At 47.0% G+C, this 26,610-nt stretch overlaps 1 protein-coding gene across 4 annotated transcripts in view; it reads left to right on the top strand.

The window, feature by feature from the left end:
* The window catches only part of MED24 (mediator complex subunit 24), a 127,469-nt gene extending 104,141 nt beyond the window's left edge, over window positions 1–23,328 (top strand). For 3 of the 4 annotated variants that reach the window (XM_073572600.1, XM_073572598.1, XM_073572599.1), the window contains exons 24-26: window positions 10,483–10,563; window positions 22,302–22,450; window positions 22,631–23,328. In XM_073572600.1, coding sequence (XP_073428701.1) covers window positions 10,483–10,563; window positions 22,302–22,450; window positions 22,631–22,747 — 347 coding nt within the window. In that variant the 3' untranslated portion in view covers window positions 22,748–23,328. Of the gene's footprint in view, window positions 1–10,482; window positions 10,564–19,214; window positions 19,295–22,301; window positions 22,451–22,630 lie in introns of those variants that run through there. The other variant, XR_012231600.1, reaches the window with a different exon arrangement.
* The last annotated feature ends 3,282 nt before the right edge of the window (window positions 23,329–26,610 follow it).

Below are 26,610 nucleotides of genomic sequence, written 5' to 3'. Positions count from 1 at the left end.
TCCCTGATTTGTTGTTCTCCCTGAAGGGCCTACGTGGAGTGGACAGCCACATTTAAGGTGCAGGGGGCTCCAGGGCAGCAGCGGTGTGCGTCCCCCTAAGGCCTCGTGTCCATAGTAGGAAGAGTAGCGGCGTTTTTTTTTTTGTTTGCCGTCATCACCGGCGCGACGCCGGTTAGGCTGCGGCGCGCCATCGCCGCCGCGGTGGGCGGTGGAGAAAAATTGAGCCCCCGTCTTTTGTCCGGTGTTAGACCGCGGCGCGGGCGGTGGAGAAAAATGTAGCCCCCGGCTTTTGGCCGGTGTTAGGCCGCGGCAGAAGTACCGCCCTTGGCGCGCGGCGTCACTTCCGGCGGCCCGCCCCTTGGAGCCCTGGGCGGGCACCGGATAAATCCAGGCCCCGGCTTCAGTGCGGGGTAGGCCACGACCAGGAAAAAGGTCGGTTTGCCCCATGGTCGGGCGCGCAGTCGGGGGACGCAGGTCGGGTGAGTGCAGCTTCGCTGCGGAGGCTGCTAAAACAGCAAAGGGGCCTCCCCTCCCCCACCACTTCCTCACATTGAGGCAGAAGGAAAAAAAAAATTATTTTTTTTTTGGATATATAAAACGCCCGGCAGGCACAATATGGCCGGGAAAGGGAAGATGCACACTTTTCTCTACGCTGCATGCACTTCTTGTAAGGCCCCGTTTCCACGAGCGCAGAGAGCCAAAGTGGGCGAGGCCTGCGACTCCGAATGCGCCCAGGAGCCCCCCTCGGTGACTGAATCCAGAGAGCCGATCCTCCGGAATGGGCACTATCATTGTCCCAGTCTATTGCCTCGCTTACAAAGGCGATCAAGTCCCTTCGCGCCCCAAAGGGAGGCAAGGATAGTGGCTCGCTTATCTGGGAAGGGTCCTCCACCTCACGGGAACCTTCGGCCTACAGGGGCCGTTCCCATGCCAGTCAGAGGCGAAGGAAACGAACCCGTATGAGGTCTCCCGGCCTATCCGGTGCCTTGGCATCGGGGAGTTCAGCATCACGCTCCCCTTCACCAGCGAGCGGGAGCGGGCAGAGTTTAGGTCGTGATTCAGACGAGCCACTTGATCTAGATACCCCGGAGACAGTGGACAGCCTCATTGAAGCTGTCAATCAAACCCTGGGGATTGAAGATGATGCTACCTTGGCCGCGAGCCATAAGGTAGCCTTTAAGCGGGCCAAGCACCCGCATAGAGTATTTGGCACTCACCCAGAATTTGAGGATATAGTGCAGCGCCACAGAGAACGCCCAGACAAGCGCTTCTCAGGCCAGAAGTCTATAGAGGCAAGATACCCATTTGCCCCTGAACTCTGTAAGAAATGGGCGGAATCCCCAGTGGTGGACCCGCCAGTGTCGCGCCTGGCCTCGAAGTCCTTGTTGTCGGTGCCTAGCGGCTCGTCCATTAAGGACCCCACGGATCGGCTCATAGAGGGCTTGGCGCGATCAGTTTTTGAGGCATCAGGTTTGGCGCTCGCCCCTTCGTTCGCGGCGACGTTGGTAGCCAAGGCCATGACGTCATGATCAGAGTCTTTGAATAACGCCTTGCAGGATAGAGGCCTACCTGCGGAGGTGTCTGCGGTCGCAAGTCAGATTGCTATGGCTGGAGACTACTTAATTAATGCTTCTTTGGATGCGGCTAATTGTGCGGCATTTGCAGCCGCTAACGCGGTAGCCATTAGGAGAGCCCTCTGGTTGAGAACTTGGCAAGCCGATTCAATTTCCAAGAAGTCCTTGACTTCCTTGCCCTATCAGGGAGGCCGCCTGTTCGGGGAGATGATGGATCGGCTCATCTCCGATGCGACAGGTGGAAAAAGCAGCTTCCTCCCGCAGCAAAAGGCGAAACAGCCTTTTCGCCAGGTCCCGACACATTTTCGAGCCTTCCGCAACACCGAATGGATGGCAGCAGCCAGTTCAGCCGGCCCACCTCGCTCCAACCAGGATAGGGAGCGACAGGTCTCATATAGACCCATTCCGGTGGGAAGGATGCGCGCTCGCCAGCCCAGGTCGAGAGGAGCCAGGGCCCAGAGACCCTCAGCCAAATGACTCGGAGCCCTTGGTAATCGACAGCAGCAGGGTGGGCGGCCGCCTGCTCCTTTTTCGCCATATCTGGGCCGAGGTAGCACACGACTTATGGGTGGTAGAACTGGTGACTTCAGCGTACAAAATAGAGTTCATCAGGTACCCTCCAACACGGTTTTTTCTCTCCTGACTTCCCAAGGTGGAGCCCCGGGCGAAAGCGCTGCTAGGGGCCATCAATTCACTTCAAAACAACGGAGTCATTGTTCCCGTACCAGAGCACGAAAAAGCTCAGGGTTTTTATTCCAATCTGTTAGCGGTCCCCAAAAAGGACGGGACAGTCAGACCGGTTTTGGACCTGAAGCTCCTAAACAGGTTCATCAGAGTCAAGCATTTCAGGATGGAATCTCTCCGTTCTGTTATATCAGCCATGGAGCAGGGAGGGTACTTGGCCTCGATCGACATCCAGGATGCCTACCTGCACGTTCCCATTTTTCCTCCGCATCAAAAGTTTCTTCGGTTTGCCATCAATGGTCGACACTTCCAATTCGCAGCACTCCCATTCGGGATAGCCACCGCACCCAGAGTGTTCACAAAGGTAATAGCAGTCGTGATTGCCATCTTACACTCGCGGGGCATAGTCGTCTTGCCATACTTAGACGACCTCTTGGTGAAGGATCCCTCATTTTTGGCGTGCAAGGAGAATGTCAGCATTACACTGGATACACTCTCCCGCTTAGGTTGGTTGGTCAGCAGGAAGAAATCATCTCTGGTCCCAGCTCGGAGGATTGCTTTTCTAGGAATGGTCTTCGATACCTCCCAAGGGTTGGTAATTCTCCCTCAAAACAAAGCCCTAGCGCTCCGACAAGGAGTCCAGAAGCTCCAGCAGCCGGTCCCTCACACCATTCAGTTTGGGATGAGGATACTAGGGAAGATGGTGGCAGCAATGGAAGCAATTCCGTTTGCTCAATTTCATCTTCGACCCCTACAGCACGCTCTCTTGTCAGCATGGGACAAGAACCCGTTCACTCTCGAACAGGTCAGGCAATCACTAGAGTGGTGGACAACCAGATCCTCCCTTCTTCAGGGGAAACCGTTTCCCCCAGACCACTGGCTAGTGGTCACGACCGACGCCAGTCTCCTTGGCTGTGGAGCAGTTTTTCGCCACCACATGGCCCAGGGCCGGTGGTTGCAACAGGAAGCTCGTCTCCCGATCAACTTGTTGGAAATACGAGCAATCTGGCAGGCGCTGCAGCATTTCCAGCACCTCCTAGCAGGACGGCCCATTCGGATACAGTCAGACAACGCCACGGCGGTGGCTTATGTAAATCATCAAGGGGCATGAGCAGCAGGGCAACCATGCGCGAGATAGCACATGTGCTTCATTGGGCCGAGAAGAACCAGTCAGTAATTTCGGCAGTCTACATTCCAGGCATAGAAAATTGGGCAGCGGACTTCCTCAGCCGACAAGAAGTCGAAGCTGGGGAATGGGCCCTGCACCCCGAGGTCTTACAGCAAATTTGCCAACGGTGGGGAACACCGGATGTGGATCTGATGGCGTCCAGAATGAACGCCAAGGTGCCTGTGTTCGTCGCTCGGTCACGAGACCCACAAGCGTTCGGGGTGGATGCGTTGGTCCTACCACGGAACCAGTTTCGCCTTCCATACCTGTTTCCCCCGTTGCCATTGCTTCCGAGGGTCGTCAGGAAGATCAAAGCAGAGGGGGTCCCAGCAATTCTGCTGGCACCAGACTGGCCCCGACGGGCGTGGTACGCAGATCTTGTGCGGCTGCTCACCGACGTCCCATGGCGACTGCCAGAGCGCCCAGATCTACTGCACAAGGGACCGATCTTCCACCCGAACTCAGGGGCCCTGTGTTTGACGGCATGGCCGATGAATCTTGGATTCTAACTCAAGCAGGTTTTGAGCGTAAGGTGGTCGCTACAATGGTTAGCGCCAGGAAACCGACCTCGGCGAGAATTTACCACCACACCTGGAAAGTTTTCTTCACTTGGTGTCGAGAGCGGGGTCGTTCGCCCCTGACATTCTCTATTCCCAACATCTTGGCCTTTCTTCAATCAGGCCTAGACTCGGGGCTGGCCCCGAGCTCCCTTAGGAGACAGATGTCGGCGTTGTCCGTCCTTTTCCAGCGAAAGATTGCTACTAATATGCAGGTAAAGACTTTCATCCAGGGAGTCTCTCATCTAGTACCTCCCTATAAGGCGCCGATGGGCACCTGGGACCTTAACCTGGTCCTGAGTGTTCTGCAGGAAGCGCCTTTTTAGCCGCTACAGGATATTTCCTTATTGTTCCTCTCTTGGAAGGTGGTATTCTTGGTAGCCATTACCTCCGTTAGGCGAGTCTTGGAGTTGGTGGCTCTGTCTTGCCGAGCACCTTTTCTCGCTTTCCACAAGGATAAGGTGGTGCTTAGACCAGCTCCCCCCTTTCTTCTGAAGGTGGTGTCCTCTTTTCACATCAATGAGGATATTGTCTTGCCTTCGTTCTGTCCGGCACCGGTGCATTGCGAGGAGAAAGCTCTTCACACCTTAGACCTGGTGAGAGCACTCGGGAGGTACGTGTCGCGGACAGCACCTTTTCGCCAGACGGATACGCTGTTCGTGCTCCCTGAGGGGCGCAGGAGGGGACTCGCGGCCTCAAAAGCGACCATAGCCAGATGGATCCGTTTAACTATTCAGGAGGCCTATCACATCAGAGGTGCGCCAGTTCCATCAGGGATCAAAGCGCACTCTACTCGGGCAATGGGCGCCTCTTGGGCGCTTCGGCATCAGGCCTCGGCAGAACAGGTATGCAAGGCGGCGACCTGGTCCAGCCTGCACACATTTACTAAACATTACAGTATCCATACTCAGGCTTTTGTGGATGCGAGCCTGGGTAGAAGGATTCTCCAAGCAGCAGTGGCGCACCTTTGAACAAAGAGGTGCATGCAGCTTGGATCGGTGAGTCAATCTCCCACCCAGGGACTGCTTTAGGACGTCCAACAGTACCTGTGTCCCCCAATGAGATGAAAGAGAAACATGGATTTTTGTGAGTACTCACCATAAAATCCTTTTCTCCGAGACGCTCATTGGGGGACACAGCACCCACCCTATTAGCCAAGTTGGCTCTAGTTTATTTAATTAATGTGTATTTCTTTTGTGAATATCAGGGTGTTTTTTTCTTTGTCAGACATATTGTTTTCGGTATTAAGGCTGATTGTTATTGTTCTCCTACTGCTTTTGCACTAAACTGGCTTCTGCCCGCAATCAGGGCGAGGGTGTATATGGTGGGGGAGGAGCTAACCTTGTGTTGTTGTTGCCTAGTGTCAGCCTCCAGATGGCGGTAGCATACACCCACAGTACCTGTGTCCCCCAATGAGCGTCTCAGAAAAAAGGATTTTACGGTGAGTACTCACAAAAATCCATGTTTTTTGATAAATTTTTATTTTTGGTGTGCAAAATTAGCAAAGCATGTAAAGCCCTCTATAAATCTGGGGTCCCTACATTTGTACGAAACCAAAAAACAACACTTGTCGGATCATTTTCACTGCACGGTGAGCTGCTTTAAAAAGTGTTAGAAGAGCTAAAGCCAGTAATGAAGTTGAGGCTTGCAAGGGAGACCAAAAGCAGTAAAAAGGATTTTGGAGGTATGTCAAAAGCAAATGAAAAGTTAAAGATACTATTATTCTTACAGAATGAAAAAGGTGAATTGGTCAAAAATGATGTTGAGTAGGGAAAACTTTTAAATTCCTATTTTGCATCTGTATTCTCAAAGAAAGCAATTGTAACATCAACTGATCTTCACAGTGCTATCGAAGGAACAAAAGAATCCACACTATAAGCATTGAGATAGTGAGAGAACACTTAGCTCATTTAAGTGAATTTAAATCTCCTGGTCCAGATGAATAATATCCTAGGGTACTGAAAAAGTTAGCATAGGAAATTGCAGAACCACTAGCCAGAATGTTTGAAAAATCCTTGAAAACAGGAGGAGTCCCAGAAGATTGGACAAGGGCAAATATTGTCCTTATCTTCAAAAAAGGAAAGAAGATGCAGCCAGGAAATTCCAAGCCAGTGAGTCTTACTTCTATACCAGGAAAGATATTTGAACAGTACTTGGGTAAGAATACCGTAATTAACCAGAGCCAGCATGGGTTTGTAGCAAACACGTAATGCCAGACTAATCTAATTTCCTCCTATGATGGAATCACTGACTAGGTGTATCAGGGAAATGCAGTAGATATATTATATGTCGACCAAGTATGGGATTGACAAGGCTAAGGTTAGTTTGATTCATAATTGGCTCAGTGTTCATACTCAAAGAATGGTAATAAATGGTTGAAGATTCAATTGGAAGAGTGTTTCAAGTGGGGTGCTACATGGCTTTGTCCTGGCCCCAGTGTGTTGTTCAACATTTTTATAAATGATCAAGATAAGGAGACTGAACTTATCAAATTTACAGAGGATGCAAAGCTAGGAGGGATAGCTAACACTAGAGATCACAGTGAAAGGATTCATAAGGATCTAGATAAGCTTGAACAATGGGCAGTGACTAATAGAGTGGTATTAAACAGAGAAATGAAAGATTCTACATTTGGGCAAGAAAAACGAAAATGACATTTACAGAATGGGAGGAATAGAACTAAGCAACAGCACATGTGAAAAAGACTATATCACACACTGCACATGAATCAACAGTGTGATGCAGCATCAAAAAAGGCAAACACAGTTCTGGGATGTATTAAGAGAAGCATAGAGTCTAGATCTCGTGAAATAAATATCCCCTTCTACTCCTCCTTGGTCAGACTTCATCTGATATTATGTGTCCGTTCTGGGCACCACATTTTAAAAAAGACGTTGAAAAACTGGAGCAAGTTCAGAGAAGAGTTATCAGGATGGTGAGTGGACAGCAAAGTATGCCCTACTAGGAACGGTTAAAGGATCTGGGAATGTTTAGCTTGCAAAAAAGAAGGCCAAGAGGAGACAATAGAGGTCTACAAAAATCCCAAGGGATGTCACAGTGTAGAGGGATCATCCTTATTCTCATTTACAAATGGAAACATGAGACTCAATGGAATGAAACTGAAAGGGAGAAGATACAAATTAGATATTAGAAAAAAGTTTTTAACAGTGAGGATGATCAATGGGTGGAAGAGGCTGCCACAAGAGGTGGTGAGTTCTCCTTCAATGGAAGTCTTCAAACAGAGGCTGGTCAGACATCTGTCTGAGATGCATTGAGTAGAGGTGAGACTCAATGACCTTTAAGGTCCCTTTCAACTCTAACATGCTATGATTCTATAAATAATGGTGGATCTGCAGTACCCACTTTGGCTACTGTATAGTTGATAGAGCATTCTGTTCCGCTCCATATCTGATCGCATCGGGCAGGCACCAGGGGCAGTTGACCGGTGGGTACAGTTGAGTGAATTTGTTCGGATTCGGTTCCGTATACAATCGACAACGAATATTGTTTTTGCAATATTCGAAGAATTTAGCCGAACGTCATAAGTCAACGGGAGTAGAAATTACCGAATATGTTCGGAATTGATCATCAAACATACATTCGGCACGATTAGGGTACCAATATGGCACGAATATGGCAAATTCGGATTCGCTCAACTCTACCGGTGGGGCGGCTGGGTGTTGCACCCCCACCGATTTTTGTATTGATAAACTATCCTAAGGATATGGCCAGCAATATAGAAGTACCGGGCAACCCCCATAATACAAAATAAGAAATAAACGTTTCATGTGCTGCGGAATATGTTGGCGCTATATAAATAAAAATTATTATTATTATTAAAAATTATTATGTGCATCTTTTTTTTTCCCTTTTCTCTGTACACTCATGCCTACGTCATGTCACTGTACTCATTATTACTGATTTTCCAATAACATTGTACATTCAGGGTAAGTATGTAAGAATTGGGAAACCTGAAAATAATACAGTGAAGTTCTTTACAACCACAGACATGACTTGCTGAAACATTAGGAATAAAATAGTATTCTAACAACTTCCTTTCCGTCACTTGTAAAACTCTTCCTTCTCCTTTCTCAGTTATTCATGGTCAGCAGGTTACTCTGCGGCCAAGTGCTTGTTGCTGTGTCAGAAGTAACAATGACTCTCCTTTTGCATCCGGTGGCCAAATAATTTAGTATTGGCCAGATGACTTCAGTGTTTTGGATGCTGGGTGCTGTAATTTTGGAATCTTGCAGTTCAAAACTTCCTTTGTTCTGAGATGCTCACCTTTTCCCTGCGTATATTTTGTATCAGATGAGGAACATAATCAGAGCATTTCTGCTAAAACTTGTGTACAAGTTTATTAGTAGTACTGTGATGTTAGTATATTTTTGTGAGAACGGTCCCCTGGAAATAAGAAGATGATCTGGTATTCCACGTTTCAGAGCAGTAGGTTCCAGCAAGTGTTCCAATTCCCTGCAGTGCCTCCGAAGGCGAAATTAAACATTACATAATTCTTAGTGAAATAATTGAGGATTTCCATGTAATGCAAAAATACGTCTGGTCCTCCAAAGTGAGAGAGACCGTCATTATATCCACCATCCGTTTTGATAACTTGATGTCCCTGAATGGGAGCTTCCTCATATTGATTCAGATTTCGCTAATGTTTTTGTACAGACAGTTCACTTTCGCCACCTATGCGCCTGTCAGTAGTCATTGATCTCAAGTGCCTGGTAGTTGTTGTGGTTGCCAGCTAAGTATATTTATATATATATAGACCGTGCATCTAATCCTATCCTGTGTGATACTGTCTGCTGAGCCGTGTATCTAATACTATTCTGTGTGATGTGTGCTGAGCTGCGTATCTAATCCTATCCTATGTGATACTGTCTGCTGAGCTGTGTATCTATTCCTATCCTGTGTGATACTGACTGCTGAGCCGTGTATCTAATCCTATTCTATGTGATACTGTCTGCTGAGCCGTGTATCTAATACTATTCTGTGTGATGTATGCTGAGCTGCGTATCTAATCCTATCCTATGTGATACTGTCTGCTGAGCTGTGTATCTATTCCTATCCTGTGTGATACTGACTGCTGAGCCGTGTATCTAATCCTATCCTGTGTGATACTGGGCTCCCCCTGCAGTCTGTGTCAGAGGGTGGTCTGTGTTTGCACGGTAATAAATTGTGTTATTTCCAGCTTTACAGAAGGACGATAACACCATAGAAATGATAAGAATAATTGGCCTCAGCTACCACAACTGTCTACAAAGAAAACTGTTGCTGATAGCAACCAATCACAGCTCATTTTTCATCTTTTAAACAGCTCTGGGACAGTGTGGCGAGTTTTGAGTGGCGACTTTTGTGTTTCGACTTTTATGTGGCGAGGTTGGTGTATGTGTGGTGACGTGTGCTGAGGGTGGTATATGTGTTGAAGCACGTGGTAGTGTGTGGCGCATTTTGTGTGTGTGTTCATATCCCCGTGTGTGGTGAGTATCCCATGTCAGGGCCCCACCTTAGCAACTGTACGGTATATACTGTTTGGCGCCATCGCTCTCATTCTGTAAGTCCCCCTTGTTCACATCTGGCAGCTGTCAATTTACCTCCAACACTTTTCCTTTCACTTTTTCCCCATTATGTAGATAGGGGCAAAATTGTTTGGTGAATTGGAACGCACGGGGTTAAAATTTCGCCTCATCATAGCCTATGACGCTCTCGGGGTCCAGACGTGTGACTGTGCCAAATTTTATGGCTGTAGCTGCGACGGTGCGGATGCCAATTCCGGACATACACACATACATACACACCCACATTGAGCTTTATATATTAGATATACACTACTGATCTATACTATTTGACTCCTTGATTGCTCTGGTTGGCTCCTAAATCCTACTGATCTAATTCAGATTCACAACTTGCATCCATGGTCTCTCCTGATTCTTTCAAAAAACAGCATGTTCCGCCATACGTATTTCAGTGTTGAGAAAAGTAAAAGGTATGAACTCTTACCATTTATACACATCTGACTGAGGTTTAGTCTCCCGGTAGTCCAAGGATTGGCAATGTTGAAAGCCGACATGTCTGATATTTTTTTCCGCGCAATATCAGATGTTAAAGGGGTATTCGGGGTCGTCGCCTTCTACTTTGGGAGCTGGGGATCACCTGCCAATATGCACGTTTGGCAGATATAGTGTGCCTGAACAAGTACATAATACCTACCAAGTTTGCATCCCTCCCGGCAGATATCAGTAGACTTGACATTACCACCCTCCCCTCCCAATGCGGAAGAAAACTAGGCCGGTATACCTCTGTTTAGGTGAACGAGAGGGTTAAAGGATCAGGCATATTGGGTTCCAACACATCTTGTCCTTTGGCTGCTTCTATTCACATGGGAGTTCATCCAGTTTCTTTTATCTATAAGGAGGATGGTACGTCTGAGTTACTAGATTTGCCGTAAGTGCTGCCATGCTAAAGATATTCATGGTTTTTTTGCTTCCAACAGTAGATCGTCCCATGAACAGCTCTCTTTCTGCTTCGCAGATCCATAACATCAGCTCTAAAGAGCCACTAAACAGGGTGCTAGGTAAGTTCTGCCATATTACTATGTGGACTCTGCAAACTGTGAGTGACAATGATACCCTTTACATCTGTACAAATCTTTATCACTTGCAGCAAGGAGAAATCTTAAAAATATTGTGAAATTTCAAGGCGTTGTGCCATGATTTTTCACCAGGAGGTCCCTGCTTTCTGACAGTTCAGACCAGTAGCATTGCTGTACCGCGTCCCCCCTATGCTGCTATGAGGCAGCTTTGCTAACCATGCACTCCAATGATCCGGCCGGCTGCAGTGCCCCGCGCCTACAGATTCTTTTGGAAAGAGGTGGCCGGTAAACAAGGCAACGAACCGTCAGCAATACAATTAAAAAATCTCTCTGTTTTTGAAAATGAGGTATTTTTAATACCAAATAAATTGTAAATTTGCATATTTTTATAATCACTTTCTAATTTTCTGCATGAAAGTACTTTAGAACTCTTTCCACTATGCCATGGTTAGGCTTTATTTACATGAGCTGGATACCTCCTTTACCTTATACAAACCACTCTGATTGTCAGCCCCTTAGGAAGCGGAGCTATGTAGTGTTAATCCGTGAGTGCAGACACAGTAGAATTAAATTCATGTGTTAGTGAGTTATACTCTTAAATTTCTTAGGATTACTGTTTCTCCATCCATATAGATGTTCCACTGTAAACCACAGTCTATGATGCCATCTGTTGTATGGGGAAATACATTCTCCATAATCCTAGTGACATGGGATTTCCTAATTTGCAAGTGAACAATTACTCATACAGTTTTCGGGCCAAAAACTACTACATAACCCAAATCTATCAAGCATATAAATTGTAAACTTTCTTTTATGAAGAAAAATATATTTTTCTTCCTAAAAAAAAAGTTTACAATTTATATGCTTGATAGATTTGGGTTACATAGTATCTCTGTGTATGTATATATGTACATATTAGTTCATTGAAAAAGTATTCGTACCCTGTGACCATTTCCACATATTCCCTTTCACGTTACATTTACAAACTTAAATGTATTTTATTGAGATTTTATGTGACATACCAAAACAAAGTAGCAAGTATTAGTGAAGTGTAAAGGAAATGATGCATGTTTTTTCCAATATTTTAAAAATTGTGCCTTCCATTTATATTTAACCCCTGTAGTCTGATGGCTCTCAATAAAATCCTAAGTGACCAATTGCCTCCAGAAGTCACATAATTAGTAAATTGCGTCCACCTGTGTGTAATTTATTCTCCATATAACTACAGGTTTTCTGTGAAGGCCTCAGAGGTTTCTTTGAGAACATTAGGGATCAAACCACATCATGAAAACCAAGGAACACACCAGATAAGTCGGGGATAACATGGAGAAGAGTAATGCAGACTTATGTTATAAAAAAAAAAAAAAAAAAATAACCCAAGCTCTTGAACATCTCACAGAGTGCTGTTCAATCCATCATGCAAAAATGGAAGGAGTATGGCACAACCAAAAATCTCTCAAGACATAGCCGTCCACCTAAACCGACAACCCAAGCAAAGGAGAGCATTAATTAGAGAAGTGCAGCCATGAGGCCCATGGTCCCTCTGAAGAAGCTGCTGAGATTCACACCTCAGATGGGAGAATCTGTCCTCAGGACAACTATTAGGGTGCAATCAGAATACGTTATAACACGGACGACTATCGTATCGCAATGCTTAGATTGGCTGGCAGCTCTCCTGACTCAAGCATGACAGCTTCATGTATTTCTATGCAGTTGTCACTCTGTGGTCAGGATAGCCAACAAACAGTTTGAGTATTGCAATACTATCGTTATCCGTCTTATACCACCATCTAACTGCGCTCTTGGACGTATGCTCCACAAATCTGGCTCTTATGGAAGAGTGACAAAAAGAAAGCCTTTTTTTAAAGCAAGCCATAAGAAGTCGCATTTGCAAAAAGCCATGTAGGGGACACAGCTAGAATGTGGAGGAAGGTGCTGTGGTCAGATGAGATCAAAATATAAATTTTGGGCTAAATGCAAAACACTGTGTGGCGGAAAATTAACATTGCACATCACCTTGAAAACACTATCCCCACCATCAAATATAGTGGTAGCAGCATAATGTTGTGAGGATGCTTTTCTTTTGAGACTGATGTAGCTTCACCTTGCAGCTAGACAACCACCCTAAACATAGTGCCAAAGCTGTAATTGCGAAGCAAACAATAAGAAAAGAAAAAAAATGTGGTGTACGCTGTCACAGTGAAGACAAGGATGAGCTGTAGAAAACAGTCAACGTTTATTACAGTGATCACGTTTTAATATCGGTCTGACTTCATCCTCAGTCTATCATTAACATGATTATATGGAACTAGCTGAAGAGCCTGGCGTTGCCTGGGCATAGTAACCAACTGTGGTTAGTTATAACAAATTATAATGATTATATTGCACATATAAACCGTGCATCTAATCCTATCCTGTGTGATACTGACTGCTGAGCTGTGTATCTAATCCTCTCCTGTTTGATACTGCCTGCTGAGCCATGTGTCTAATCCTCTCCTGTGTGATACTGACTGCTGAGCCATGTATCTATTCCTATCCTGTGTGATACTGACTGCTGAGCTGTGTATCTAATCCTATCCTGTGTGATACTGACTGCTGAGCCGTGTATCTAATCCTATCCTGTGTGATACTGGGCTCCCCCTGCAGTCTGTGTGAGTGTGGTCTGTGTTGGCATGGTAATAAATTGTTTTTTCTCCTTCGCCTCATTGGGGGACACAGATACTGTGGGTGTATGCTTCTGCCGCTAGGAGGCTGACACTAAGTGAAAAAAAAAAGAGGTTAGCTCCTCCTCCGCCGTATACACCCTCGCCCCTATTGCGGGCGGCAATCAGTTTTTTGCTTATTGTCCTTTGGAGGCACACATGTCTGGTTTGCTCCAGACTTTTTTTTCTTTTCTTTTTAACTTTTTTTTCTGTGAAGATAAGACAGGGGCGACGGACCCTATTGAAAGGGTCCAATCTCCCCAAACCATCAACGAGCGAGCACATGTTGAGTATCGCCTCCATGTATCCTCTCCCGCACCGTGGGACATATCTGGGCCGTTTTCCCCAGACTTTTTTTTTTTTCTATGAAGATAAGACAGGGGCAACGGATCCTATTGAAAGGGTCTGATTTCCCCAAACCAACAACGGGCAAGCACGTGCGAGTGTCCCTCCACGTATCCTCTCCCGCGTCGTGGGACACAATGCCGGACTTAGACCTGACCACCCCTAGGTATTGAAACCATGGGCTGTACAGAGGCACAAGACTAGTCCGTGCGCCCCCCCACTGCTCCACCAATGCTTAGACTGTGGTGCTGCAAGGTGGCGGACGGTCCCTCTCCTCACCCCCTGAAGGGGTTAGATGGAGCTAGGGTGCCTGCACCGTCCTATCTTTTATCGAGACCCCCTCATATACCTGCGCTCAGGCTGAAGAGGATCATCGGTGAGGAGAGGGTCTGGGAGGGCTCCTGAAAAGATCCGAGGGCTGGAGCCCCCAGCCTGTGGAAGCCACCAGGCAAGGCAAGAGTGGCTGGATCCGTCAGGCGGCGGCGCCGGTTAGTAACGCCATGGAACCGCGCCCCCCCTTCCCCGGTCAGGTAGGGGAAAAATTGAGGCCGCGGCTTTAGCCGGAGCTAGGCCGCGGCCGGAAGTCCCGCCTCTGGGCCGCGCGTCATTTCCGGCGGCCTGCCCCGCACTGGGCGACGGCAAAGAAATTTAGGCCCCGGCTTCGGAGAGCGGCTTGGCCGCAGAATGGATGTTCCGCCCCTTGAGCGGTTTTTACATGCTGGTGACTCATTCCCACAGCTGGTGGCGGGCGATTTGAAGGTGGAAGCATCCAGGACGGGGGGGCGCAGGACTGGGGAAAGGCTGCCCAAGAGGCCACGCTATAGGGGAACTGAGGTGCTACCTCCTCCCTCCTCCCCAGCAGCGGACAGATACAGCATGTCCGAAAAAGCAAAGACGCACACGTTCTTTTACGCTGCATGCATCTCTTGTCGGGCTGCGTTTCCGCGGGCGCAGAGCAAGTGATTATGCGAAGCCTGCGAATCCGAACGCGCCCAGGAGCCCTCCCCTGCGACTGTGACCAATGTGTCGAATCCCCCGGAGTGGGCCCTATCACTGTCACAGTCTATGGTGTCGCTTACGAGAGTCCATTCAAGCCCCAGATAGGGGCAGGGACAATGGTTCGCCAGCCTTAGAGGGAACCTCCACCTCACAAGAGCTTCCGGCCTGCAGGGGTCGCTCTCACTCCAGGCAGACCCAGAGGAAATTAATCCACACGGTGTCGCCCAGTCCATCCGGTGCCTTGGCATCCGTAAGCTCTGCTTCTCGCTCCCCGTCACCAGTGGTTGATAGCGAGCAGACCTCAGATTGCGACTCAGACGAGCCCCTTGACCTGTACACTCCAGGGTCACGTGAAACAGTGGACAGCCTCATAGAAGCCGTAAATCAGACCTTGGGGATTGAGGATGATCCCGCAGCGGCTACGGGGCATAAAGTGGCATGTAAGCGAGTGAAGCGCCCGCACAGAATTTTTTCCTCTCACCCGGAGTTTGAGGACATAGTGCAGCGGCACAGAGAACGTCCAGACAGGCGTTTCTCGGGTCAAAGGGCACTCGAAACAAGGTATCCGTTTGCGCCGGACCTCTGTAAAAAATGGATGGAATCCCCGATGGTGGATCCTCCGGTTTCACGCCTAGACACTAAGACCCTGCTATCCGTCCCTAGTGTTTCCTCGATTAAGGATCCCACGGATCGCATTATAGAGAGCTTAGCTCGCTCAGTATATGAGGCGTCAGGGTCAGCACTCGCTCCCTCGTTCGCAGCATGATATCATGGTCAGAAACATTAAACAAGGTCACGCAGGATCTACCTGCAGAGATTTCGGAGGTCGCAGGTCAGATGGCGATGGCCGGAGACTGTGTAATCAATGCGTCTTTGGATGCGGCCAATTGCTCGGCACTTGCTGCCGCTAATGCAATTTCTATCAGAAGAGCCCTATGGTTAAGGACATGGCAAACCGATTCTACTTCTAAGAAGTCCTTGGCTTCCCTGCCTTATCAGTGCGGCCGCCTATTTGGGGAATAGTTGGATCAACTTATCTCCAACTCCACAGGAGGGAAGAGCGGTTTTCTCCCTCAACAAAAGGTCAAAATGTTTTTTCGTCACCCGTTTCAGGCACGTTTTCGGGCCTTTCGCAACCCCGGATGGACTACAGCGGCCAATTCCGCCACCTCAGGCAGCCCCATCCAGGATAGGGAGCCGCAGGTCTCATATAGAGCCAACCCATTGGGGAGAATGCGTACTCAGCAGCCCAGATCGAGGGGATCCAGATCCCAAAGATCATCGGCCAAATGACTCGAGGCCTTTACTAGACGACACCAGCAAGGTGGGCGGCCGCCCACTCTGGTTTCACCACGTCTGGGTCAATGGCGCTCACGACGCATGGGTAAAGGAATTGGTGGCCTCAGGTTACAAAATAGAATTTGTCAGATACCCTCCAAGATGGTTTTTTCTTTCCCGGCTTCCCAGGGTGGATTCCCAGGCAAGGGCTCTATTGGGAGCCATCAAATCGCTCCAGCACAATGGAGTCATTGTTCCAGTGCCGGAACACGAAGGGGCTCTGGGGTTCTATTCCAACCTTTTTGCGGTTCCCAAAAAGGACGGGTCTGTCAGGCCTGTTTTGGAGCTGAAGCTTCTGAACAAATTCATCAGGATCAGACATTTCCGAATGAAGTCTCTCCGTTCAGTCATATCGGCCATGGAGCAGGGAAAATACTTGGTCTCAATAGACATCCAGGACGCATATCTGCATATTCCCATTTTTCCTCCTCATCAGAGGTTTCTACGCTTCGCCATCAGCGATCAACATTTTCAGTTCGTAGCGCTACCCTTCGGGCTAGCCACGGCTCCCAGAGTGTTCACAAAGGTTATGGCAGTTGTCATGGCCATACTGCATTCTCGAGGCATAGTCGTCTTGCCTTATCTGGATGACCTCTTGGTCAAGGGCCCGTCAATACGAGCACGCGAGGAAAATGTCAACATCACGCTAGATACTCTTGCCCGCTTAGGATGGTTGGTCAATGTGAAGAAGTCATCCCTTGTGCCAGCTCAGAGGATCTCCTTCCTAGGAATGATCTTCGACACTTGCCGAGGGTTGGTAATTCTCCCTCAGGAAAAGGCGCTAGCTCTCCGGCAGGGAGTCCGGACAATTCGCCAGCCAGTCCCTCGTACCATCCGATCCGGGATGATGATTCTAGGGAAAATGGTGGCAGCAATGGAAGCGATACTATTCGCCCAGTTCTTTCTTCGCCCCCTGCAGCGCGCCCTCTTGTCAGCCTGGGACAAGAATCCTTTCATGCTCGATCGGCAGTACCGACTGTCCTCTCAAGTCAGGCAGTCGCTCGGATGGTGGATAACCAGTTCCTCTCTAGCCGAGGGGAAATCTTTCCCCCCAGATCATTGGCTGGTAATGACAACCGTCGCCAGTCTCCTCGGCTGGGGAGCGGTGTTTCGCCACCATACAACCCAGGGACGGTGGTCGCCACAGGAGGCACACCTCCCGATCAACATATTGGAGATACGGGCAATTTGGCTGGCTCTGCAGAGGTTTCATCACTTTCTAGCAGGCCGCCCCGTCCGAGTTTAATTGGACAACTCCACGGCGGTGGCTTACATAAATTAACCGCAGCAGAGCAACCATGCGCGAGGTGGGGCACGTTCTTCGGTGGGCCGAAGCAAACCACTCGGTGATTTCGGCTGTCCACATCCCGGGCGTGGAAAATTGGGCGGCAGACTTTCTCAGCCGGCAGGGTCTCACATCCGGAGAGTGGTCTCTACATCCCGAAGTTTTTCAGCAGATTTGTCAGCTGTGGGGAACCCCGGATGTGGACCTGGTGGCGTCCAGAGTGAACGCCAAGGTGCCCACATATGTCGCTCGAGCCAGTGGCCTGCAGGCAATCGCTGTGGACGCGTTGGTTCTGCCATGGAACCAGTTTCGCCTCCCATATCTATTTCCCCCCCGCTGCCACTACTCCCGAGGGTCACCAAGAAGATCAAGACGGAAGGGGTTCCGGCGATTCTGCTGGCCCCAGACTGGCCCCGTCGAGTGTGGTACGTAGATCTAATGCAGCCGCTCGCCGACGTTCCTTGGCGCCTGCCAGAGCGCCCAGATCTACTTTCTCAACGGCCGATTTGCCACCCAAACTCAGGGGCCCTGTGTTTGACGGCATGGCCGTTGAATCTTGGATTCTAACCCAGGCAGGGTTCGGGAGCAAGGTGGTCGCTACAATGATTAGCGCCCGGAAGCATGCTTCCTCACGAATTTACCACCACACCTGGAAGGTGTTCTTTGCTTGGTGTCGAGGCCGCGGTGTTTTTCCGCTAAGGTTCTCGATCCCCAACAACTTGGCCTTTCTCCAGTCGGGCCTAGACTCGGGCTTAGCCCCAAGTTCCCTCAGGAGACAAATATCGGCCTTCTCCATCCTGTTCCAGCGCAGAATTGCTACCAATCTGCAGGTGAAGGCTTTCATCCAGGGAGTCTCCCACTTGGTACCTCCCTATAAGACGCCTTTGGACGCTTGGGACCTTAACCTGGTCCTAAGTGTTCTGCAGGAAGCTCCATTTGAACCGCTTCAGGATATCTCCTTGAGGTACCTTTCCTGGAAAGTGGTGTCCCTAGTGGCCATCACTTCCATCAGGCGGGTTTCAGAACTGGCAGCCTTATCCTGCCAAGCCCTGTTCCTCACTTTCCTTAAGGATAAGGTGGTGCTCAGACCAGCCCCTCCTTTTCTGCCGAAAGTCGTGTCCTCTTTTCACATTAATGAAGATGTTGTCTTGCCTTCATTTTGTCCAGCACCGGTGCTCCGTGTGGAAAAGGCTCTTCACACGTTTAGACCTGGTAAGAGCTCTCCGTAGGTACGTGTCGAGGACGGCACCCTTTCGTCAGACAGACACGCTGTTCGTGCTCCCCGAAGGGCGCAGGAAGGGACTCGCTGCCTCAAAGTCGACCATAGCCAGATGGATTCGTTTGACTATTCAGGAGTCCTACTGCATTAGAGGCACGCCGATTCCAGCAGGGATCAGAGCGCACTCTACTCGGGCAGTGGGCGCCTCTTGGGCGCTTCAGCACCAGGCTTCGACGGAACAGGTTTGCAAGGCAGCAACCTGGTCCAGCCTGCACACATTTGCCAAACATTATAATATCCATACTCAGGCCTCGGCGGATGTGAGCCTGGGTAGAAGGATTCTCCAAGCAGCGGTGGCGCACCTTTAAACAAGAGGTGCATGTAGGTTGGATCGGTGAGTCAATCTCCCACCCAGGGACTGCTTTAGGACGTCCCACAGTATCTGTGTCCCCCAATGAGGCGAAGGAGAAACATGGATTTTTGTGATAACTCAGCGTAAAATCCTTTTCTCCGAGACGCTCATTGGGGGACACAGCACCCACCCTATTAGTCAGTTGGCTCTTGTTTTGTTGGCATTTACTTATTTGATATAAGGGTGGTGTTTTGGACATGCTGTACCTGTATTAAGGCTGATTTTGTTGTCCTCCTACTGCTTTGGCACCAAACTGATTTCCGCCCACCATAGGGGCGAGGGTGTATACGGCGGAGGACGAGCTAACCTCTTTTTTTTTTTTTTTTCACTTAGTGTCCGCCTCCTAGCGGCAGAAGCATACACCCACAGTATCTGTGTCCCCCAATGAGTGTCTTGGAGAAAAGGATTTTACGGTGAGTTATCACAAAAATCCATGTATTTCCAGCTTTACTGAAGGACGATAACACCATAGAAATAAGAATAATAGGCCTCAGCTACCACAACTGTCTACAAAGAAAACTGTTGCTGATAGCAACCAATCACAGCTCATTTTTCATCTTTTAAACAGCTCTGGGACAGCGTGGCGAGTTTTGAGTGGCGACTTTTGTGTTTCGACTTTTATGTGGCGAGGTTGGTGTATGTGTGGTGAAATGTGTGCTGAGGGTGGTATATGTGTTGAAGCACGTGTTAGTGTGTGGCGCATTTTGTGTGTGTGTTCATATCCCCGTGTGTGGTGAGTATCCCATGTCAGGGCCCCACCTTAGCAGCTGTACGGTATATACTGTTTGGCGCCATCGCTCTCATTCTGTAAGTCCCCCTTGTTCACATCTGGCAGCTGTCAATTTACCTCCAACACTTTTCCTTTCACTTTTTCCCCATTATGTAGATCGGGGCAAAATTGTTTGGTGAATTGGAACGCACGGGATTAAAATTTCGCCTCACAACATAGCCTATGACGCTCTCGGGGTCCAGACATGTGACTGTGCAAAATTTTGTGGCTGTAGCTACGACGGTGCAGATGCCTTTACATACACTTTTTCTCCATTATGTAGATAGGGGTAAAATTGTTTGGTGAATTGTAACGCGCGGGGTTAAAATTTCACCTCACAACATAGCCTATGACGCTCTCGGGGTCCAAACGTGTGACTGTGCTAAATTTTGTGGCTGTAGCTGCGACAGTGCGGATGCCAATCCCGGACATACATACATACATACATACATACATACATACATACATACATACACACCCACATTGAGCTTTATATATTAGATGGTTTACAGTAAAGCATGTTCATGTGTGCGAATGGCCGAGTCAAAACCATGTATCCTTTTCCTGTACACTTCACAAATACTTGCTACTCTCTGTTGGTATAACACTTAAAATCCCCCAAAAATAAATGTAATTTTATGGGTGTTAAATGAAAAAATGGGAAAAAGTTCATGGGGGTATGAATACTTTTTCAAGGCACTATGTATATGATATATATAATTATACACTGCTCAAAAAATAAAGGGAACATTTAAACAACACAATGTAACTCCAAGTCAATCACACTTCTGTGAAATCAAACTGTCCAGTTATGAAGCAATACCGATTGTGAATCAATTACTCCTGCTACTGTGCAAGTTTAACACATAGATAGAAATGATGGACAAGTAGCAAGACAAGCCCTATAAAGCAGGTGGTGACCGCAGACCATTTATCTGTCCTCATCCTTTTTGGCTGTTGTTTTGATCACTATTGCATTTTGTCATTGCTTTCACCTCCAGAGGTATGATACAGTAGCATGAGGCGGTGTCTACAAAGCAAAGAAGTTGCTCAGCTCGTGCAGCTCATCCGAGATTGCACATCAATATGCGCTGTGGCAAGAAGGGTAGCTGTGTCTGTCAGCAGTGTTCAGAGCTTAGAGCAGATACCAGGAAACAGGCCAGTACACCAGGAGACGTGGAGGGGGCTGTAAGTGGTCAATGACCCAGCAGCAGGACTGCTACCTCCTCCTTTGTGCAAGGAGGAAGAGGAGGAGCAGTACCACAGCCCTGCAAACTGACCTCCAGCAGGCTACAAATATCCAAGCGTCTGCTCAAAGTGCCAGAAACAGACTCCATGAGAGTGGTATGAGGGCCCGACGTTCACAAGTGGGTCTTGTGCTTACAGCCCAACACTGTGCAGGGCAATTGACATTTGCCAGAAAATGCCAAGATTGGCAGATTCAACATTGGCGACCTGTGCTCTTCACAGATAAGATCAGGTTCACACTAGCCAGATGTAACAGACTCTGGAGATGCCGTGGAGGACGTTCTGTTGCCTGCAATATCCTCCAGCAAAACCGGTTTGGTATGGGGAGACATTCCTTTGAGGGCCACACAGTCCTCCATGTGCTAGCCAGAGGTACCCTGACTGCCTTTAGGTACCGGGATGAGATCCTCAGACCCACTGTGGGACCATATGCAGGTGCACTGGGCCCTGGGTTCTTTCTGACGCATGACAATGCTTGGCGTCATGTGGCTGAAGTGTGTCAGCAGTTCCTACATGATGAAGGCATTAAATCTTTGGCCTGTCCATCCCCTTCCCCAGACATTGAATCCAATCGAGCACATCTGGGACATCATATCTTGTTCCATCCACCAACGCCATGTTGCACTACAGACTGTCCAGGAGTTGACTAATGCTTTAATCTAGGTCTGGGAGGAGATACCTCAAGATAACATCAGGAGCATTCCCAGGCATTGTAAGGAGGTCATACAGACGCGTGTAGGCCACACACAATACTGAGCATCATTTCCTTGTCTTGAGGCATTTCCACTGAAGTTGCATGAGTCTGTAATTTGATTTTTCACTTTGATTTTCAGAATCATTCCAAATCCAGACCTCCATGGGTTATTAATTTTAATTTACTTTGATCATTTTTATGTTTTATTGTTCTCAACGAATTCCACTGTGTAATGAATAAACTAGAATATTTCATTCAGTGATATATGGGATGTGGTATTTTAGTGTTCCCTTTATTTTTTGAGCAGTGTATTTCTGATATGAGCACACATTTATGTAATATTATTAAGTATAATAGATAAATTAGAAGGAAAACAAATGAGTAGGTAACCATGTAACACATGTTCTGTGCAGTGGACCCCTCTTTATGATGCAGATACGTAAGTGTATGAACAGAGTTTGTCTTTCTGAAAAAGCCCCTTTAACACTGCCTATTATGACATGTATCAAAATATTTTGATGACCATGATGCTAGTATATTTCTTACTGCGTTGGATAAGAGTCAAAGAACTTCCATTTCTGCCTAAATTTTCCAGAAGTTAGACTCGAACAAAGTATTTAATCCCCCCTCCTCCCTAGTACCTGTCTTTTGTCAGATATGCTGTTTGGACCTATAGGATATATTTCCTGACTCGTTTTATTGTACACAGCCAACCTCTTCCTATTGATCTCATCCATCCTCGGAGCTCGGACGGCTGGAGCCCACACACAGTTTGTGCAGTGGTTTATGGAGGAATGTGTGGAGAGCCTGGAGCAGGGAGGCAAAGGGGGGATCCTTCAGTTCATGCCTTTCAGCATGGTGAGTAAGGATTGAGTTTTTAGTGGTGACGGTCAGTGGTTAAATCTCCTTGTGCTCCATTCATTATAAAATATAGCATAGGTTTCCCCGCACATAGTGACTGGCGTACCACCATTCAGGAATACTGCTGGTTTATTATTTTTACTTTATATTGATATATACTTTTTTTTTTCTTCTCAGGTCTCTGAATTGGTTAAAGTGTCCACGCTCTCAAGTCCTAAAATTGTGCTGGCCATCACTGACTTGACTCTTCCTCTTGGGAGGAGAGTAGCTGCCAAAGCATTGACGGCCCTCTGAGCATCTATGAACAGTTTTCCTTCTTATATTTCTGCCAGCTAGCCAAATTCAAGATATCTGTCTTGTCTATACAATATGCAACAGTTTTTATGAAGCACATAGATCCACTCTCAACTTGTGAGATACCACCACGTTCAATTGCAGTGACACTGGTTGACCCATTTTGTACATTTTACCTTGATTACAAAAGACCCATTGGGAGAGTATTTATCTGCACTTAGTAGAAGGGGCGTAAATGCCATGCCTAAGCTTTATTATGGGATTTGGAAATATTGTTCCAACTTACTAATCAAAGGGGGGTGGCCTATCAGAAATAGGTGTGGCTAATCACAGGGGTGTGGTCAGAAGTACCGCATGGTGCTCTAGAGTCTTGGCACAAATTCTAAGCGCCAACCTATAGATGGAGTACCGTTACACTAGACAGATTTATTTTCTGTCATGAGCTTCATCGATAAGTTTACTGCATTTTTAGACTGTGTAGTCTACGTTTACACCGCCTGAAAATTAGACAGGTTTAGTAAATGTGCACTGCTTTGTTGGATTACTGTTCCATACTGTCTTCTATTAAAGTGCTAAATGCCTTTTTAGAGTACATTAAATGAGTTTACACCTGCACTGTGGCAGATGAATAAGTAAGGCTAGTTTCACACTAGCGTTTGACTGAGCTGCGGAGGGCTGCAAACTTTCTCCATGAAGCTCCGCCCACTGCCACACCTCCTCCGTTCAGCTCTGTCTACGTCTGCATGCGGCCTGCGTACCTATCTTTAACATTGGGTATGCAAGTCGTGCGGATGTATGCAGATTCCTCTGCATGCGTCGTTTTGACGATGCGGCGACCGCAACAAATTGCAGCATGTTGCATTCGACGCAGGTCGCCGCATCGTCACAACGACGCATGCGGAGGCATCCGCATACATCCGCACGGCCTGCTTACCCAATGTTAAAGATAGGTACGCAGGCTGCATGCATACGTAGGCGGAGCTGACCGTAGGAGGTGCAGCAGTGGGTGGAGCTTCACGGAGGAAGTCCGCAGCCCTTCGCAACTCGGCCAAACTAGTGTGAAACTAGTCTTATACAGATTATTTTGATGACTTGGTCAAGGATCTTCCATTTCTGGGGAAGAAAACTTTCCATCAAAATGAGGTTACACCATCTCTAGAAAAATACAAAATCAGCATCTGCCTATATCTGCAGCGACATGAGCTGGCTCCGATATTTGCATTTTAACCATTTAAATGCCGCTCGCAATCTTAGACATCCATATATAAATGATGTAATTGCTGGTGCGCTTTGCACTGGCTCCCATCTCCCCCGCCTTAAACACTATCACGGGCAACCGATGGGTCACCATGGCAGACAGGGGCCTGCTGAAGGCCCCCCCCCCCCCGTATCTGCTATGTTAGTCCTCTTGTGAAGCTCAGCCACCGGATGGGCTTCATAGGAGAACCTCGATTTCTCTATATAGTGTGGTACTGCATTATAATACTATAAACAAGGCCAGATATACACATGGGCCCAAGAAGCATGGAGGGCCCTCTTCCGCCTCTAAGTGGTAAACACATACATCTTATTAGACTGTAAAGGACTCATATTCTGTTTTTGTACAGGTTATCTAAAAAAATAAAAGTCAAAAATATTAAAACACGATCTAAACATTAAATCACCACCCTTAAAACATAAAGAAGTTTTAAAAAACAAATCTGTTTGAGCTGGTCGAGTCTAGAAAAGTCTGTTCTATCAAAATAGATAATTATTTTAATGGAACATTAAATGCTAAGAAATCAAATTCTTAGAATAGCCATTTTTCAGTTCCCACTCTTCACCCCCCAAGATTACAATGAAAAGCGATGAAAACGTCATATGCACCCCGAAATGATATCAATAGAAAACCTCAGCTAAGTTTGCAAAACAACCAAGCACTCTGCAGCTGCATGGATGAAGAATGAAAAAGTTGTCTGTCAGAAAATAACCACATAAACACATTTTTGTTATTTTTTTTACAAAGTTTTATGCTATTTTTTCCAATAAAATATTAAAAAACCAAAAAACATTAAGTTGAGCATTGGCGCAATTGTAATGACCAGGATAATCATATTTACAGGTATTTTTTACTGCAGAATGAATACTGTAAAAACAACCTCCCAACACCCAAAAGATAAAAAAAAAATTAAGGACTTTATATTTTTTTACCGTTTTATTCCCTCATTTTTCATTACATTATATGGTAAAATGCATGTACTCATCCAAAACTGTTACCAGAAACGTAATGTATGGCTCTTGGAATAATACGTTAACTGAGATGTGTTTACGCATCTACATTTTTTTTCTCGTCTTCTTCCAAGAGTCATAACTTTTATTTTTCCATAAATATAACTAGATGAGGTTTTTTTTTTTGCGGGAAGAGTTGTTTTGAATGACACTATTCATTTTACCATACAACACACTGGAAAATGGTAAAGAAAAATCCAAGTGAGATGAAAGGGAGAAAAACAAAAGTTCCGCCATAGATTTTTGTGTTTTTTTTTGTAGCATTCATTCTAAAAATTACCCTGAAACACGATTTTCCAGGTCGTTATGATTATGGTGATACCAAACTTGCATACATGTTTTTTTTTTTTTTGAGTAGTAAAAAAAGTCAAAAGAAAATTGGAGGTCTGGCTGGTCATCCTCCAAGACCTGTAACATTTTTATTTTTCCGTCAGTTGATCTGTTGAGCGAGCGTGCTCAGATAAGGTATCTGAGCATGCTCGAGTGCTGATAGAGCATCTTCGGTGTGCTCTAATACTATGTTAGATTCACCCTGGCTGCATGTCAATTTTGGGTGCATACAACATTATCACTTTTCATTGCGTTTCATTATGGACACAGCAATACCAAATATGAACCAACAATCGTTTGATTGTTTATAGTACATACTGCGTTGCCACTGTTTTGTGACTGAGCATTGCAGGAGTACCAAGGAGGCAGTGATGGAGGCCTTCAGCATGCTCAAGCAGCCAAGTTAACCCATCCGTGCTCCACAATCACGTCGAGGGTGGCCGATGAAAGTCAGTGCGTGTGAACATTGCTAAGTGTTTCATTTAAACGTCGCACTGAGGTTGACAGTAGCATTTTAATGGCTATCTGCAGTGATCGGAGCTCAGCTCTGGCTGCTGCTGTTAGAGGCAGATACCAGCTTTGTAACAAAGCTGACATCTACCATGAGTGGAGGGAGCTCAGCCCCAGGGCCCTCTCCATGCACGGTCACTCCTGAAATTTTGTACATAAACATCATATTGTGTTAACTGGGTTAGAAAGGAAAATGAGGTAGTGTTCTTCATTTTCAGATGGAAAAAAAATATTGGAGTCTGTAATCATGTGAAACTACTATTTCCAGAATGTTTGGCCTTAAATGGGTTGTGTACTACTCAGACAACCACTTCTCAATTTCTTTGTTGCCCCTTGGTAAAATAAAACTTATACTCGCCTCTGGTACCATTCCAGCAGTGTCGGCACTGGCTTTCCAGTGATCACTTAACATTATGTCACGCGATCCCTGTGACCAATCCTTTCTGGCTTCAGTCCCCCTGCTGTCAGATGGATTGCAAACATCTGGAAAGAACAGCAGCTCTGTGGGAGAGTGAAGCCAGTGCTGAATGTCAACAGGGATCACGTGACCCTGGGAAAGCCAGCGAAGGCACCCCTGGAATGGCGCTGGCACTGTAAGTAAATATAAATGTTATTGTTTTAAAATGGAGCAACATAGGGATTAAGAAGGGGTTGTTCTAGTAGTGGAAAACCAATTTTAAAAAGCACCTGTGACTCCTGACATTCCTGTTTTAGTAAATTCTTGAATCTTTTCTAAAACGACTTTATTTTGGCAA

This window comes from Dendrobates tinctorius, unplaced genomic scaffold, assembly GCF_039654945.1.
Source record: "Dendrobates tinctorius isolate UK_male_01 unplaced genomic scaffold, ASM3965494v1 ptg000032l, whole genome shotgun sequence".
Classification (NCBI taxonomy): Eukaryota; Metazoa; Chordata; class Amphibia; order Anura; family Dendrobatidae; genus Dendrobates; species Dendrobates tinctorius.
Note: the sequence above shows the minus strand (reverse complement) of the source record. Positions and strands in the feature narration are given on the sequence as shown.